Source organism: Lutjanus erythropterus, chromosome 12 (genome assembly GCF_056507025.1).
Source record: "Lutjanus erythropterus isolate fLutEry1 chromosome 12, fLutEry1.hap2, whole genome shotgun sequence".
Lineage (NCBI taxonomy): Eukaryota > Metazoa > Chordata > Actinopteri > Lutjaniformes > Lutjanidae > Lutjanus > Lutjanus erythropterus.
Window position 1 is genome coordinate 5,426,068 of NC_139328.1, and position 17,476 is coordinate 5,443,543.

The 17,476-nt window shown below is 39.7% G+C and overlaps 1 protein-coding gene across 2 annotated transcripts; it reads right to left on the minus strand.

Moving 5' to 3' along the window:
- Positions 1–176: 176 nt before the first annotated feature.
- On the minus strand, positions 177–16,921 carry LOC146317436 (occludin-like). Of its 2 annotated transcripts, none has more exons than XM_084732712.1 (9): positions 16,766–16,921; positions 14,028–14,604; positions 11,842–12,045; positions 11,595–11,756; positions 5,884–6,041; positions 3,765–4,025; positions 1,761–1,932; positions 1,442–1,483; positions 177–721 (listed from the first exon to the last, which is right to left on the minus strand). In XM_084732712.1, exons 2-9 carry the CDS (start codon positions 14,574–14,576, stop codon positions 620–622), a joined length of 1,650 nt encoding a protein of 549 aa, XP_084588838.1. In that variant the 5' UTR covers positions 14,577–14,604; positions 16,766–16,921; the 3' UTR covers positions 177–619. The 2 variants fall into 2 exon arrangements, with proteins under 2 accessions (XP_084588838.1, XP_084588839.1); XM_084732713.1 differs by having other exon boundaries at positions 16,774–16,891.
- Between the last annotated feature and the right edge of the window lie 555 nt (positions 16,922–17,476).

Below are 17,476 nucleotides of genomic sequence, written 5' to 3' on the forward strand. Positions count from 1 at the left end.
GGCGACGTTATTAAAAGAATCAAAAGATGGCGATGTGTCTTTTGTTATGTTTTTTTTTTTCAAACTACTTGAAAAAGTGTTGTAATTACATCTGTATGAAGAATGCCAAATAAACACTGCAACATGTACCATAAATGTGTATTAATGAAAGTCAATTTATATAACAGAACTTATGGATTTTAACTGATTTATTTAAATGTACGCTCCTTTTCTATTTCTCTATCATCATTCATGCCATTATTTATGTATAAAAACATTCATTAGTTCCTGCACAGCAGCATTCTGTAACAATTAAATATTAAATTAAAGCTGCCACTGAAATGGAAAGTAAACTCTAACATGAGGTATGATGCATTCAGATGTCAGCGCCATGTTGTCAGGCAGTTTATGTTACACCCACGCAGAGAAAAGTCTTATCAGTGGCTTTAATCCAGTGTGACAGCTGTGAAAGTCATACAGAGGCTGTAAACATCAGGGTCAAAGACAGTTCAGGTTCAGTGACTGTAAGGTCAGTCTGAGGGCCATGTTTAACTGTAACCATTACAACAGCACAGCGGTAAAAAAAAAAAAAATGGAGGGTAAATCCTTGCTTCTTTGGTCAGGTCATTATTAAGACACGCTAACAGAGACCTTGGTCGTAGATTTTCACCAGACGTTTGATGTGGAAAAGTTTTTGCCGAAGCTCTTTGCACTGTTTCTTCTTCGCTTGATAGTCGGAAGTCTGGAAGAAAAAGAAAGACGTTTAAGCAAACGGATATTAAACAACCTACATGACCTACCGAAAGGTTTGCTTCGTTGGTGCAAAAACCAGTGACAGGATGTGGGAAATTTGACATTTGGACGGAGCCAGGATGTTAGGAGAAGTTAGCCTTCCTTTAGAGACTTTTAAAAAATCACGGTTAGCATTCAGGGCTTTCTGGCAGAAAGCTACTGGCTGTAGTTGCATATTTTACCACATGAAAGTGGTATCAATCCTCTTTTCTAACTCTCAGTAACAAAATAAATGTGTATTTCCCAAAACAATATCAAAATATTCCTTTTAGGGCTACATGAATATATTTTACCAGTAAGATTCATGTTTTAATGCCTTTTTTATTATCTGGGACATCATATTTTCACACGGAGAAAGTGAAAATGTGCGTCCTGCTCATAGTTCAGGTATAAAATCCAGCGCAGCACGGAGCGTCTCTTTGCTGCCAGGCTGCTGAACACTTTCATCAGTCAGTTTTGTGGTTTGTGGTGATTTTAAGATATGGTTTATAAAGTTTACAGTCTGTCATACTGTTGCACTGCTGTGTGTGCAATAATGCATCTAAAAAACCCACTTCATCATCATCACATCATCAAAGTGCAAACTGTATTTCTGATTCCCTCTATTTATAATTCCACATCAAAATGAGCCTTTATAACTTTAATTTGACATTAAAATAATTCCACTCACCCTTTTCAGGTCTTTGAGTCGGTTATACTCGTCTGCCACACCCTGAAAATGAAAATAAAAACTCTCTCACTGAATTGTTCTGACTTTAATACATGAACGATATCAGATAATTCTGAAATTGTAGAACAAAACTGAAATCTATCTTGGCGTTATGTGTCTGGTCCAACAGACTCATACTGAGGATGAACTAAGCTGTTAGATGTAATTAAAAGGCACAGCCATGCCTGGATATTCTCCTGGCAGTCTGTCCTGAATTTTTCCACTGTGCGCTCCGCCCTTCTGTTTTTTCTTTTTCTTTTTTTTTTTTCTCTCTACCTACCTGGTACTTCATGGAGCCCTCGTCCAAAGCGTCCAGTTCTCGGCTCAGCTTGTGCATCTGGTCGCTGATTTCATCCATTTCGGCACAGAGGCTCTTATAGCGGGCCAGATCAGAATCGAACTCTTTCTTGTACTGCCGGCGCTGCTCGTCTGAAATGATCTCTGGGTACAGCCTGGAGTGGGATATTAACATGAAGACTGAACTGATGATTAAATTTAAACTGTTACTGAGGCAAAAAGAGAAGGATTTGATCAGTCTTCTCACCAGTTTTACATTAAAATCATTTTAACAGTCAGCTGACGTGCCTTGAAGACAGTAGCGACGCTGGCCATTATTTGTGTTATAACAGCATTTTCTTCCAAAATAGAATGAATACTGTCTGTTTTCAGGTTTCAGAATGAAGTACAGTTTCCTTTCAGACTGGTCTCCTTCATTTGGATGAAACCAAAAGCTGATGGTAAACAACATTTTTGCTGATATTCAACATCTTTCATTTTTAGGATTTTCCTGCCTTCGACTACAAAAATATATACATAATAATATATAATACATAATAATGTTTATTTTACATTGAGAAACGGCATCTGAAAGAGCATGAAGACATTACAGTTCTTCAGTGAAATAAAAAGGCTTAGTCATAGTCATAGGGAAAACTGACTTCACTTCCATTTTTATGCTCGCACAGTTTTGTTTATCCTATTTCTTTACATTTATTTATTTATTTATTTTAAAATGGACCTACCCATTTAATGTATGTTTTAATAATATATGTCATATTTCCTATTTTAATGCTTGAAGGGATAGTCCAAAAATGATTCATGCTGATTGAAGGTCAGGTTTTTTTTTTCGTTAGTTTGCAAAACTCTGCTGGAGTTTCACAGGAGAACAGTGTTGCAGAATCTCCCAAACAATGGAAGTGAATGGTGACCAGTTTTAAAACAGAAAAAACAACCAAATAAAAAAACAAAACATAAAATGCCTCTTTTACGACCTCCCAAGTTGGGCTGGGGGATGAGGGGTGTAACAATAAATAAATTTAACCGGGAGAAAAAGGGAGGAAGTAAAACCGAGACAAAAATGTAAACAAAAGGTTCTTTTATTAATAAATTATGCGTAAAATTAGGTTAACAGATTAAATACAAATGGGTTAACTTAACCTACTAAATTAAACAACACACGCACACACACAAGACAACAAGTGTCCATGTTAGCCAGGGAGGCTAACAAGAACACAAGCACAGAAAACAAAGAGTGCCTTTGCTAGCTGGCGGGACCAGCAAAGCACATGAAGGCGCCCAAACGAGTGCCCTTGCCAACCATGGAGGTTAACAAGGCACATGAAACACAAAGACAAGTGACTTCATTAGCTGAGAGCGCTAGCAAAGCACTTCTCAACCGCCACAAGTAGACTAACCTGCTGCTGCAGGATTAGACTACAGACTTGCACACTTTAGTCTACTGAATGGCCCTCTGGCCCTGACATGCAAACTTCTGTCCATCAAATGGCTCACTGGCTGCACTCTGCAGGCTTTTAAGCACCAGGTCCTGATTGCAGAGCAGCTGCACCTGATGCCAATCACTGCAACCTGCAAGGGGGGAGGGGCAGAGCCTGGGCACAGGAGAGCACAGACACTGTGACACGTAACAGCCTCAATACTGCTCATCTGGTGAGCTTTTATGAGACTTGGATTACACCAGACGAGCAGTATGGAGGCATTTTATGTTTTTATTCTGTTGTTTTTTTGTTTGAAAACTGGCAACACTGTTTTCCTGTGAAACTCCAGCAGTGTTTTGTGGACTAACAAAATAAACCTGACCTTCAATCGGCATGGGGGTGAGTAGATAATGACCGACTTCTCGTTTTTGGGTGAACTATCCCTTTAAATGAATTTAAACTGCCCCTGTTGGAAATGTGCTACACAAATAAACTTTCCCAAACACTTCCTCAGATGACAAACGTGGCAGGACTGCAGTACGAACAGGCAGCAGAGCACAGTGGCCCACCTGTAAAGGTAATCTGTGTGGTCCCGGTCCAGCTCATTGCCAGTGTCTCCAGTGGTGTAACCAGTTTCATACTGGGACTCCATCATCTCCTGAGCAGCAGGCCTGGGCTCTCGGTCCTTCCTCCGTTTCCTCTCCACATGGTGAGGAGGAGGTTTCCTGATGCTGTCGGTCTCATCTGAGGAGCTGCTGGAGCAAACAGCCACCCTGCTGTTCTGGTACAGAGGCTCAGCACCCCGACCATTACTGTTGTCGGCGGAGAAACTACGGAGAAACAACACACGGGCATGAGATGATCCACTGTGTTTGTGCTTCTTTTAGCCACATTTATTTATGCTGGATTTATTTAAGTTTAGGATGAAAATGGTGACTTTGGTATTGCTCATTTATTCATAAATAGAATATGGAGGTGCTGGGAGATTCGTGCTGTTTTTATCTGTTTATGTAGTTTACAGGGACAGCGCACATTTCTGTAGGACTGCACAATTAATCAAAATATCATCAGAATCGCTAAATGGCCAAGTTCAGATTGTAGGAGCTGCAGTTTCTTGATAAAGGTATGTCACAACATACTTCATACTTCAACACACTTCATTATAAATGAAGCATTGCGGCGCTACAGAGACGCCTCGGCCTACAAATCATGTTCTCCAGACGTAAGGGGAACATGCTTGTTTGGTACAAACCCCAGCAAAACGCACGTCATCATAATTTTTTTTATTTTCTCAGCGAAAAATAAAATACAGAAATTACCATAAAGCACGTTTAAATCAGGAACAGCGATACTGCACAGAAGAGCACACTTCATAAGAACACATAAAATACTTTAAAACAATCTGAGTAAGTGACAGTCACACAGCTGACTGTCTTTTAACTATGATTTTATATTAATTTGAAATTAACGATGTGTGCTGCAGTCTCTGATCGGTGTTGGCAGACTGGTCCACGTGTGAGCTGCTCTGTTTGAAGGCTGTTCCTTCTGTCTAACTTCAGCTGTTTTCTGCTTCATAAAAGCACAAATGGGAGGAGGAGCTGTCAAATGTAGGTGGGGAGTTGTATTATATGGAAGAAGAAGTTCTGCAAAGTTCTCTTGTTGGTGTATTTTGCATGAGGGACACTAAGTACTTTAAATACATTTTTGAGTATCTGTACTTTACTTGACTTTCACTCCCCTAGATTTCAAATACAAATATTCTACTTTTGACCCCACTACGTTTCAATGAAGGTTGTCGTTACTCTTTACTTTTAGTTGAAGCAGAGCTTTGAAGTCAGCTGTTGCTGTTTTTTCTTTTCTAAAATGCGATTGGCCACAGAAGGAAACCAATCACAGTACCCGCTCTCAACTGGGATTGATGTAAAAGAAGAAATACATCATCCAGATGCTCTGTAACAAGAACAAGTCCTCAAGGCTCCATCCATGACCTACTATTGGTCAGTGCCATACATAACTATAAAAATGTTGTCTTATAAATCATTGTAACTCAAGTGAACAACTTTATCGTTAAAGGTATTGTTCTTGGTGTGGACAGCCTTACACTGTAATACTTTACAGCGAGAAGTGGCTTTTTTGGCTTCATGTGCCACTGAGCTACGTTCATAGGAATGAACGGAGCCCCGCCTCCGACACCGTAGCCAGCTCTCCTCATAAATACGTCCATGATGCTGGGGGTTAAGGTCAGACCAATACTGAGGCCACTAAATGCCTAAAATGCAGTATGAGGTTTTTTTTTTAATGTTTCTTAGCAGCACTGCTAAATAACTGAAAAGTATTCTGAGTGTGACTGAACAATGTCGATCATAACAAAAGATGAAACATGCAGAACATTTCCTTGAAATTGCAACACCCTCTCCCATCACTGAATCAATGTAATCAATCAGATCAGACCAAGACAGCAAATTATCTGATTTAACACCCAGTAATTAGATTTTCACCCATTGTTCCACTTCTTCTGATATCTTAGAAAGAAATCACAATACAGATGATGTGATTTGCACTGAAAAGAATTTCTGTTTCTTTTTATTATTATTTAACCGTCGCCCGGAGAGCAGATAAACATTAGGCAACGATCACTGTCCTCTAAAGTGTTTTTCCAGACCATATTGCGCTGCGATCATCACTCACCTGTTGCTTTTATAATTTCCCTCACTGTGGATGCTGACTGTTCCGTTGCCGTAGGAGACAACACTATTCCCCGCCCTCAGGTCAGGCGCTGCTGCTCTCTCCGACACAACAACAGTTGGTGCCTGCTGGGTGCTGCGCGCCTCTCCAACATGGTTCACCTAAGGTAGTATACCAGGAGACTGCAATCAGAATCCCCGCACTTAATGTCAAGGTTTGTCCCACCACAGTGCAGATCGTTTCATTCTGTACATGTGGAGATGCATAATTTGTATGTAAGCATCCTGAAACGTGACGCCATATTTAGCATCGTCAGGAGGAATCAAATACATTTTTCATGCAGGAGAGAAAGAACCTTTTCTGCACCGAATCTGTCACATTCACAAGCAGTGAGGAACAGAACTGGAGAGTTCTGCACGCTGAACAGCACACTGTGCTCTGAAACACTTGGATGAGAGAGGCTGTGTCACTGCCAGACATGTTTGCATGTAGCCAGACAGATACAAGGACAAACACACACACACACACACACACACACACACACACACACACACACACACACACACACTTGGCCATGGTGTGACACACTGCAGCAAAATGAAAAGAACCTCTAACATCCGATCAGTGTCTCACTTCAAATCCTCTCTTTCAACAACTCTCAGAACCAATTAATTGGAAGGAAACACACAAAAACAATTTTCTGAACTGTGCCTGACACGAAATGCATGTTACCGGTGGAGGAGTGTGTGTGTGTGTGTGTGTGTGATCATCGAGCACACTGAGACAGGCTGGGACAGGAGTGAAATCAGTGGAACAAACATTTCTTCTGTTCCATCTTTCTGAGCCATCAGGTAAACATGCAGCAGAGAACCGCAGTTCTTTTCTTTTTCAGAGGAAAAAACAACAGAACATTTTAACACCTGCAGAACACAACAGAAATGTTACAGCTCTGTACAGCCACAGAAATGGAAAATAAGAAGAAAATGCATGCTCAAAACCAAACACTAAACCTGCATTATGTCTCATGTAATCCACTGTCTGACTCTGTGATGCATAATTAATGACTTCTAGTCTTTGGCCTATTTCTGGATCGCAGTGCAGGATCTAGTGAGCTGATGCGAATGTCTGGAAGAAGCAGCCTGTGAAATAGATCTCATGAATGTGTTGTCGAAGGATCATCCTGTATGTGGGGGAAAAAAAAAACTCCCAGAAACCTGCAGGGAATCTGATCCTCTGCAGCAGAGAGGAGCTGCTTTGTGAAATTTGAGTGTTTTTAATTCCTGTGCTGTTCGGTCCAGTCAGTGTTTGTGACAATGACACTTTCTGGAAGTGCTCTAAAGACGGAGAAAAGGAAGGTTCAGTATCTATTCTTTATTTTTAAGGCTGGAACTGAATATTATTGTCCTTATAGATCAATCTTGATTATTTTCTTGAGTTATTTATAATCATTTATTTGCTTTATGAAATGCAACATGACATGAAAACTGCTCATCATGGAGCCCGAGGTGACACACACTGAAAAGCTGGTAGTTTGCAACTGTTTGGCAAAGTCATTCAACCAATTAAATATTGATCAATACGATCAACTCCCTCAAAGTCGAAGAGGAGAACAGTAAGAATATAAACATGATTTGACGAGGAGTTAAGTGTGCAGCTCCTCCAGTAGAAAGAGAAATTTCATGTTGATTTATTTTATGTTGCAGAACTATTAAGAAATTAAGAATCAAATCAGTGATCAACAAAATAATAATTGATTAATCTTTTATTGAGTACATTCTTAGATATTAAGATGCTAACTAGAACCATAAAGGGTCCTTCTGAGTGTCCTTATAGGAGAACCCCTTTTTAGTTCCTGGCAGAACCTCCCACTTGGAACACTTACAGGGCCCTTTTCCACCAAACTAGTTCTGGTTCTTGAACCAGTTCCATTCAATATTCTTGGAACCTTGGTGATATCTGGTGAGCGAGAACGCGTCGCCACCTGTTTTGACTGGAACTTTTGTATTGAAGAGTGTCATCAACAGATGGCGCTGCACAACGCACCTGTGAAATATGACACGCCCACAGAAATTTTTTGGTTCCAGCTGGGAACCAACTTTTTCACTTAATTTTTTGGTGAAAATGCTCAGAGCGGTTCAAAATTAGCTACTTGATCTGGCCGGTTCCATTTTGGTGTAACATACAAGGTTATACCAAGGACTATATGAGAAAGGGTTCACCCAGATCCCCTATGAGAGGTTCTACGAAGACCCCTTCTATGATGTGATTGTTCTAACCAGAACCTACCCTGGGGAACCCTTTCTAAGGGTGCAAACAAGAAGTCACCCAGGGGGTTCTACAGAGAAACATTTTAACGTTCCAGGGTTTTATCTAGAGCTGTCATTCCCAAAGACTGGGTCAGGACCCACAGGTGGGTCACGAGAGATTTTATGTGAGTCACAATATAAATAAAAGACTGTGGAAGAAATTCCATAAATGACAGATTTAAAATGTGTATGAGAGGAAAAAATGAGAGCTTGTTAATTCTGCCAGAACGCACTTGTTTGGTCTCATTTATAACGTTGGCTAAATTGTTCTATATTTTTTCCTGACGTGAGGAAATAAAAACTGACTCAGCCTAAAGACATTTATTCCTCATTTAACATGTAAAGATAACACAAGGTGAAGCAGAAATTACAGTAAAAATGGTCAGGAACATTAATTTCTGCACAAATTAACAAGATCCATTGATAAGGCCCGTTGTGAACTGGGCTGCAGTGGTTTGTCATTTTTAAAAAAGTGGGTCCAAAAGTCCAAAAGCTGGAGAACTCACTCGGGGGTTATAGAGAGAACCCTTTTATGTTATGGAACAAACCAGTGATAAAAAAAGAACACTTCAAGGATTTCAATGATCCTGGAAGTACTTGTTCTCTCTTTTGGAACCCTTATTTTTTACTAAGTGTAAAAATAAAACTGAACAAACGGTTGTTGATTACAGACATTCTGATGCTTTTTTCATTGCAGATTGAAATTATTTAATCAGAAAGTATATTAATAATCAATGACTGGACTGTCCTGTTCCATGTAATCAACACACACTTTATGCAGTATTTGATTTTAATCCAGTTATCCTCCATTCTATTCTCTCGATTACCGCTCTGTTCCAGCTCTGTAAAATAGAAATGTAGCACGAAACACGAGGAAATGACTTCTTTGCCAGGAGTCTAATCTGCAGGAGTGTGTAGCAGTCCCCTCGCATACTGAATCATTTAGCGCCACCACACTCTGTAGGGATTCACACAGCAACACTGAGGCAACTCAACCCTTTTTATACATTATACATGCCACATACATTATATATGCCTCCCTGCAAGGCGAGCATCTTCACTGCAACACAAGAGCGGCCCAGAATAGGGCCTGCATCTCGATGAAGCTGCGCACTTTCCAGCGATGGGCAGAATGTAGGCCAAGGCCTCGCTGGATAAACTGATTGAATATGTTTCTTCCCTCTCCATAATGAGTCATGGCGGACATGATACATTCATAGTAAACTACAGCTGGAGTAGATTAATCACTGCTAAATGCCACACGAGGCCACTGCTGTGAAGTACAAACAGCACAGCGCCCACAGCTCCTGCTAAACGCTGGTGCACTGAGCTGGTCTGAGACTGTGGTGAAAACCTGAGGTGATAATTTGACAGACAGATGGAGAATAGTGACAGTAAAAAAAACACACACAAGTAACTGAAATGCAACACCCACTGCTGTGGAAAGTTTTGTTAATAAATGTCTTTGTTGAAATATATGGTGCAACTGACCCTTCCTAAAAGGGATAGTTTACTCAAAAATGAAAATTCAGTCATTATCTACTCACCCTCATGCTGATTGAGTTTCACAGGAAAACAGTGTTGCAGAATCTCCCAAATAATGGAAGTGAATGGTGACACATAAAAAACACAACAGAAAAAAAACAAAATGCCTCCATACTGCTCGTCTGGTGTAATCCAAGTCTCCTAAAGCCCCAACATGCCAAGTTGACTTTAAAAAAAGTTATTTCCATCATGTTTTTATCCTGAATCTTCACTGTAGATCTTTAGCTTGGAGCCACGTTCACATGCACACTGTCTGAACTGAGTGTGTGTGAGTGTGTGTGAGTGTGTGTGAGTGTGTGTGACGGTGTGCAAATGACATGTCAGGACTTTAGGTGACTTGCATTATACCAAACAAGGAGTATTGAGGCATTTTATGTTTTTTATTTTCTTGCTTTTTTAATGTGTCACCATTCACTTCCACTGTTTGGGAGATTTTGCAGCACTGTTTTCCTGTGAAACTCCAGCAGCATTTTGCGGATTAACAAAATAAACCCGGCCTTCAGTCAGCATGAGGGTGAGTAGATAATGACTGAATTTTCATTTCTGAGTGAACTATCCCTTTAAGTCCTGCCCCTTTTTGCTCTGTGCTCCACTAACAGTTGAGCAAGCTTGATTCAGTTCATCTTTAAACTGGAGTGGCGCTCAGAGAGCAAATTTAATGGATTCTTCTTCCACCAAGTTTCCTGAAAACTGAGCCAATAGTTTTTCCATAATCCTGCTGACAGACAGACAGATGACAAACAGCACTGATAACAAAACCTCTGAGGTAAAAATGTGTGATCATGACTGTGATGAATGTGTGATAATACCTGTTCAAACAACCTGAAACTTGAAACCTGACTCTGAGGTGAATTACTCAAAAGAAGCCACCTGACCCGCTTCCTTTCACAGGAAATCCTATAATGTTGCTCGTCAAACATTTTTATATGGTTTCTGTGCAGCTTTTATCACCAGTCTGGTTAATGATCAGTCAGAGTGAAACCTGGGTGTGCTGAAGATAAACAGCAACGTTGTCCGAGTCCACAGCAGCAGTTAACGTCAGTGTGTGGAACCGAATGATCACGAGGAAGAAATAAGGAACATAACTGTGTGTGTGTGTGTGTGTGTGTGTGTGTGTGTGTGTGTGTGTGTGTGTGTGTGTGTATCGGCCCTGAGCTTTAAACCTGCGGTAACTTGAAAAGAACAAACATGAGATTATAAGCAGTGAAGTCACTCTGGCTTTTGTGTCTTTATCTGGTTGTAGAGGCAGAAATAAACATAAACCACAAGTCTTTTATGGAAATAGTGTAAATAACACAGAGATTCATATTTTATTTATACACTGTAAAAAAAAGTTGAGAAAACTCAGCATTGCCTTTACTTGATTTTTGAGTTTCAAATCAAACTTAACTGTTAAATTTTGAAATAAACTAAAAGTTTTGCCAACCTATAACATTTTGTTGAGATAGTTTACTTTAAAACTTTTACATTAAAAAAAGTTTTTTTTAATTTTAGAAACCACCAAAACATGTCTTTCAAAAATTGCTCACAGTGAGCTGTGACTGTTGTAGTTGTAATAGTTGTAATTGAAAACCTTAGATAAACTTGAATATTTTAATTTTAGGAAAACCTGAAAAAATGTAAATGTAGAGTAAACTCATTGAAGTGAAAGTATAACGTTTAATAATTTAAAGAAGAAAAGTAAATTAGCTAAAAAAAATATATATTATTTGGTATCTTTTTCAAAAACTGAATATGAGTTGAGCTCAAAACTCAGAAGTAAGTTGCCTTGAAACATTGTGTTTTCTCAGTTTTTTTCATTTTTACAGTGTGCAACGCAAACGCAGTCCTCATTCACTTTTTGAAACGAATAATAAAACTCACCCAGTCCTGCACATCCTGCCCCTCTGACGGTCTGACCAACGGCTCGTCCCAGAGGATGTTGGCTTTGCCGTGGCGCCAGATCTTGCTGCGGGTCTTGTAGGCGTAGTAAGCAGCGAGGGACAGGGCCAACACCACCATCAGCCCCAACACCAACGCCACCGCCTGAGGACAGAGGGCGAATTATAGATCAGAAAAGAATCAAACTGAGCAGAAGAGAATAGAATGAAATAATAATAATCCTGCTAACCTCCTCGGGGTCCATGTAGCAGTAGTGGTGCAGGTATTGATTGTACATGGGGAACCCCCCTGGAAAACCGGCCCCCACGCTGCCGCTGAGGCTCGGGCTGCCCTGGATGTTCTGGCACATCATCAGCATGGGGTTGTAGAGCATGCTCTGCGAGCTCTGAGACATCGGGTTCACCCCGATCACAAAGATGATGTCGATGATTCCCTGGAAACCGAACGAGGAGCCCGTTTATTCAAAGTTATGATTTAAAAGCCTTCTACAGTATCTTTAAATCATACTGCCAACATATTAAAGGTCCGGTGTGGAAGATGTACAGCCACTTATTGGCAGAATATGGCAGAAATAGAAAATTAAAATAAATAAATACTTCTATCACGTTTTGCATGAGTTTTGTAGCCACTGCAATCTTGCAATCTCACCACTAGGTTGCACTAAATTCTACACACTGGTCCTTTAAAAAGCACAAGAATTATTCTCATAACATAACTGTAGTACATGTGGCAGATACTAGTTCATACACACTTCACCAGTCAGCATCAGTATTTTTCTACCATGTTTACATAGTTTAGTATCATATCTGAACTTAAACCCAACATTTCTTTAATGTGATGTATTTCCTTCTAAAACAGGATGTTGGTGACAGATCAAGCACGGATCATTTGACTATGTTTAATATGAAAGGGGTACAGAGTGTTTAAGCATCTTTCAGGTCATTGTTTTGTTTTTCTATCCTGCAACTTTACTGTTTTGTTTAATTCTCACCGTTCTTATCAAGCAGCCGCCTGCAAACTCTAAGAACAGCTGACAGACACAGTTACCACCTATCTGCTGAACATAGTGGAGCATTTAGCATCAAAACAGACAGATATTTTCCTCGGCTGGTGGAGACCAAAAACAGATAAAAGGAGGGTGAATATTGGATTCATATTTACCAGAAGACCAAAAACATGTGGACAAAAGCAGCAGTGTTTCCTCCACGATTACCACAATCGTAATGTTACTCACTGTGACTTTGCCTGGGAAAATGTAAACACAGGTTCATTTCTTCTGTTTTCACAGAGAATCAGACCCAGTGGCAGACATTAAGAAAAACTATATAGAAATACCCAGTCCCCTCTCTGCCGCTCTTGTTCACTTATGTTTGTCATAAAGAGGCATCAGTACTAAATTCATAACCAGTTAAAAAGTCCTCATAGTAGCTTTAAGCATTTTGTTTAATTTTAAAGCTGCAAAATGTGATGTTTTGATATTAACATTTAATGAAATTACTCCTGTAATGTGAGAAAAAAAAAAATCACTAGAACTGCTGATCTCATTGACTTCAACTCTAAACTTTCTTTTGGCTTTCTGGTCTTTAGGTTTTATTCCCCACAGCTTTTTCACTTCGATATGCAACTGCGACAGTTGCAGATTTGAGACTTTGAACAGATTTCACAGGGCCCTGCTGTGTTTTCAATAACACCAACAGAAATGAAATACGGACTTTCCAATTTTAGCTTTTTTTTCCCCAGTTTTCTGTGTTTCAGTCAGAATGTCACCAGGAGAAAAGGACCCAAATGCAGACCTCAGTAGGAGTGGACGTGAGCAAAAGTTTAATGGATGTTAGTGGAAAAAATACAAAACACAACACTTAAAAGGGCAAACAAAGGCAACGAACAAACCCAAAAGGAAAGACATTTAAAAAAAACACAAGACAAACACTGGGAGCTCAAACAAACCGACGAGGACGAACTGGCAACTGAGGAGGTTTAAATACACCAGGGAGGAGAGGATAACAAGACACGGGTGAGGGCAATCAAGAGCAGGTGAAAATAATCAGTGATCAAAAAGAGCAGGACAACAGACAAAGACAGGAAACGAAAAGAACAAAGACACACACCAAAATAAAACAGGAAGTGACAAAGAAAAACCCAAAAAATGACCGTTTCCTGCTCCAAAATTCTTAAATTTTTTTTAAATTGTGCACAATCAGAAGTTAAATAAATAAATAAATAAATAAACTGAACCAAGAAAAGTCATGGAGTCATAGAGGGGGACTCAATAGACCAGAATGCAACATGGCAGCAAGATGTTTTGACTCTTACCACTATTTCTTCCACCTTTATAACCCTGACTTATCTGCAACATGTTGACAAGTGAAGGGATTTATTCACTGATTGACACGTTTTATATCTGGAGAGCCTCACCTGAAGGACGGCTAAAATGATGTCACTGATGAACACGGTGAGGTAGAACCTGCATCCCCGCATGATCCGCGACCGTGAGAAACTCCCCACCAGGAAGCCCAGTGAAACCAGGAAGTTGATGGCCGCCATTGAAATCATGGCCGCCTTGGCGGACTGCGGCGTCATGTAGGAGCTGCTGTAGCCGTAGCTGCCTCCATAGTATCCATTCTCCATCCCCGCGACGCCCCCGACGGCCCCGACGCCGTAGCCCCCGTACCCGAATCCATTCATGTCCCACACCAGGGTTGAAGCCACGCAGGCGAAGATGAGGAAACACATGAGGACTGTGGCTCCCTGGAAGGTTTTGACGAATCCAGGGGGAGAAAACCAGCGGTAGAAGTGCTGAGGCTTCTCCTCCATGTAGTAGGAGTCTGCAGGGACGTTATAGGTGTAGGGGACATACTGGCTCTGCGGGGAGTGAACGCTCCGCGGGGGGTAGAAGCCCTGGGAGGTGGTGCTGTAAGGTGGGCTGTACACAGGGGGGCTGTCGTAGTACCGAGGCTCGTACATGGTTCAGAGGATGTTACTGCAATTTCACCTGAAAGAGGAAGGAAAATATTATTAAACTAGGAGAGTGCACGGAGTAAAGTGCAGATTTTCAACAGGCAACAGATGGTGAAGCACCCACTGCAATGCCACCACAACTGCCAGACACAGATGTCAGATGCAGAGATTTGCAAAGTTTTGTAAAAAGTTTTTTTGTATAGTATAGTCTCATTAATTATCTCGATGTTTGCAAAGTTTTTATGAAGCGTTTTCTATAGTATAGTCTCAGTTTTCTTTAAAATGCATAGAATAGTGTAATAGTATTCTGTTGATAATCCTGAGTTCATCTAGCTGTAGAAATTTAATAAGGAAACAATAAAAGGAACACTGCGTCCAAACTTCTCAATTAAAACATTATTTTGAACATTACGAGCAAATAAGCATTTTTTTTTAACAATATAACAGTCATAGAAATCTATGTTTTTGGAGAAACTCACTAAAAATTTTGATTCTAAATCATTTCCACTCGATGTTGCCTGTTCATAAGTCTGAGCCTGGATGTCTAAGTGGAAGTTGTGGCTCTTCAGAAGGTTAACGTTTCGACAAAGAGACGATTAGATCAGTCATTCCCAAAGACTGGGTCGGGACCCAAAGGAGGGTCGCAGGAGATTTTATTTGGGTCGCCAAATAAATGAAAGACATTGGAAGAAATTCTGTGAATTTAAGATTCAAAAATGTGTAAATTGTTGATGAGAGGGAAAACAAGAGCCTGTTAATTCTGCCAAAATTATTTTTTCTCATTTATGAAGTGGGCTAAAATGTCCTATATTGTTTTCCCAGTGAGAGGAAATAAAAACAACGAGATGCCCTGTTAACTCAACCTGACTATATTTATTTCATGTGTGCATGTTTTCAATAATATAGATAAAGATAATATAAGAGTGAGTTTAATTATCGAGGCATCACTCCAGGACATTGAGACGACACCAGGCTCAAACTTTCCACCTTAAAATCTGCCGTTAAATGAATTATTTTGAAGTGCTGAAACTATAAAGTGTGTAAAGTGATATAATGATATCACATTATGTAACAGGGATATTGCTTTTATGAATTCATTATCTCTGCCAACTGTAAGCCAGGCAGAGATCACGCAGCACAAAGCCTGTCCATCAGTCCCCTCAGAACTTTTGTTAATTTTAATGTTTCTGTTTTAAGCACAGTTTTTGCTGCACGTCTCCGGCCTTCGTTCACCTCAGCCCATCCCTGAACCGTCTCTCGGGTGTCGCTGACCCACACTTCATCACTCCAGAGGAACTCAACCCAACAGGCTTCAATAATTCAGACGGACAGCAGATAAGAGGCGAGCCGGGGCAGCCATGCGGGGTGTTTACTGCAGGGGTAGAACCACAGACGTGTCCCCTTCTCTGTGCTGCATCTCCTGTGTGTTACCTGTGTGTGTGTGTGTGTGTGTGTGTGTGTGTGTGTGTGTGTGTGTGTGCACCTGCTGAGTGTCAGCCCACTGAGAGAAAAGAGGAAGCTACAAAATGAGACCACTCAGGCGTGGAGGAACTGTTTGGGTTTTTTGATCAATCGCAGCCTTTTTTTTTCTTTTTTTATAACTTTTTACATTTGCTCTCAGAAAGTTAGAAACACAACAAAACCCAAAATAACTTCTCACTTTTCTTTTTTATGATTTATTTTACCCTTTACTCATATTTTTAGTAAGTTTTCACCGCACACTTGTTAAAAGTGATAAAATTGTGTCCAGCTCTAAATAATATCTCTGTTTTTTGTGTTTAGTTTTATATCTGCTTACTTTATATTATCTTTTACCTAATATATTACATTTATCTTGTACACATTTTTATTATCGCTATAATATAACTGAGTTATTATTATACAGCTCTAACTTTCCTCCTTTGCCCTTTACTCATTATCTGAACTACAGACACCTTCATTATGAAAACAAACACACAAACTAAATATTAAGTATCTGTCTACTTTCCATCACAAGTTTAAGATGTGATCACTTCAAGTTGAAAGTCAGTACAAAATGTTTTAGAGTCCATTATTCATGCCTGAAATACTTCTCTTAACATGCAGCAGCGCGGATCATTGAATAAATAGGATTAAATACAATTAAATATGATAATAATATGATTTTAAGCCTTTAATAACGAAATGATCGGTCAGGAGTAAAGTGTACAACTTACCCACTCACTAGAGAAAATGTTCTTTAACTTTCCACCGGTCCATTCATGTCAGTCTTCTTCCTAACAGCTCGGTGTCGCTTTATATCTCACCGACGGTCGTAAAACGGCGTCATTTCCCTTCATGGATTCATTGTTCTTAACAAACAAACAAAGTAAACCTGCGGAGCGGTTTGTCTGTCTGTCTGTCTCCAGTGTCTCCAGTGTCTCAGCAGGGACACAGTTCACCCACACTGACCCTGACGGTCTCCACGTGTTCTCTGGTGAGACACTTTATAGGCTGCAGGACACAGGGCGCGTTCACATTAAACATTAAAGACTCAATATTAAGTTTACTGTCTGTTCAGCTCCGCCAACACACTGAAAACATGTTGTAACAAACTATTATTATTATTATTATTATTATTATTATAGTTGTATAAAATTGGTTTAATGGATCAAGACTTAAACCATCATTTATAAATGGTAAATTGATGGTTAATTAAACTTGAGTTGATAGTTATTTTTACTATTAACAAACAATCAAATAATGTTTATATATACTTTTTTAAAACATTCATTGAGCAATGGTAAAAACAATGGTAACCTAATACACTGACATAACATCAAAACTATTATTTCTTCATAATCTGTTGATAATCTGTTATTTTTTTTACATTTTAAACTAAAATTTTTGTATACTGTAACTTTATGTAAAAATTCAGGCAAGTCCAG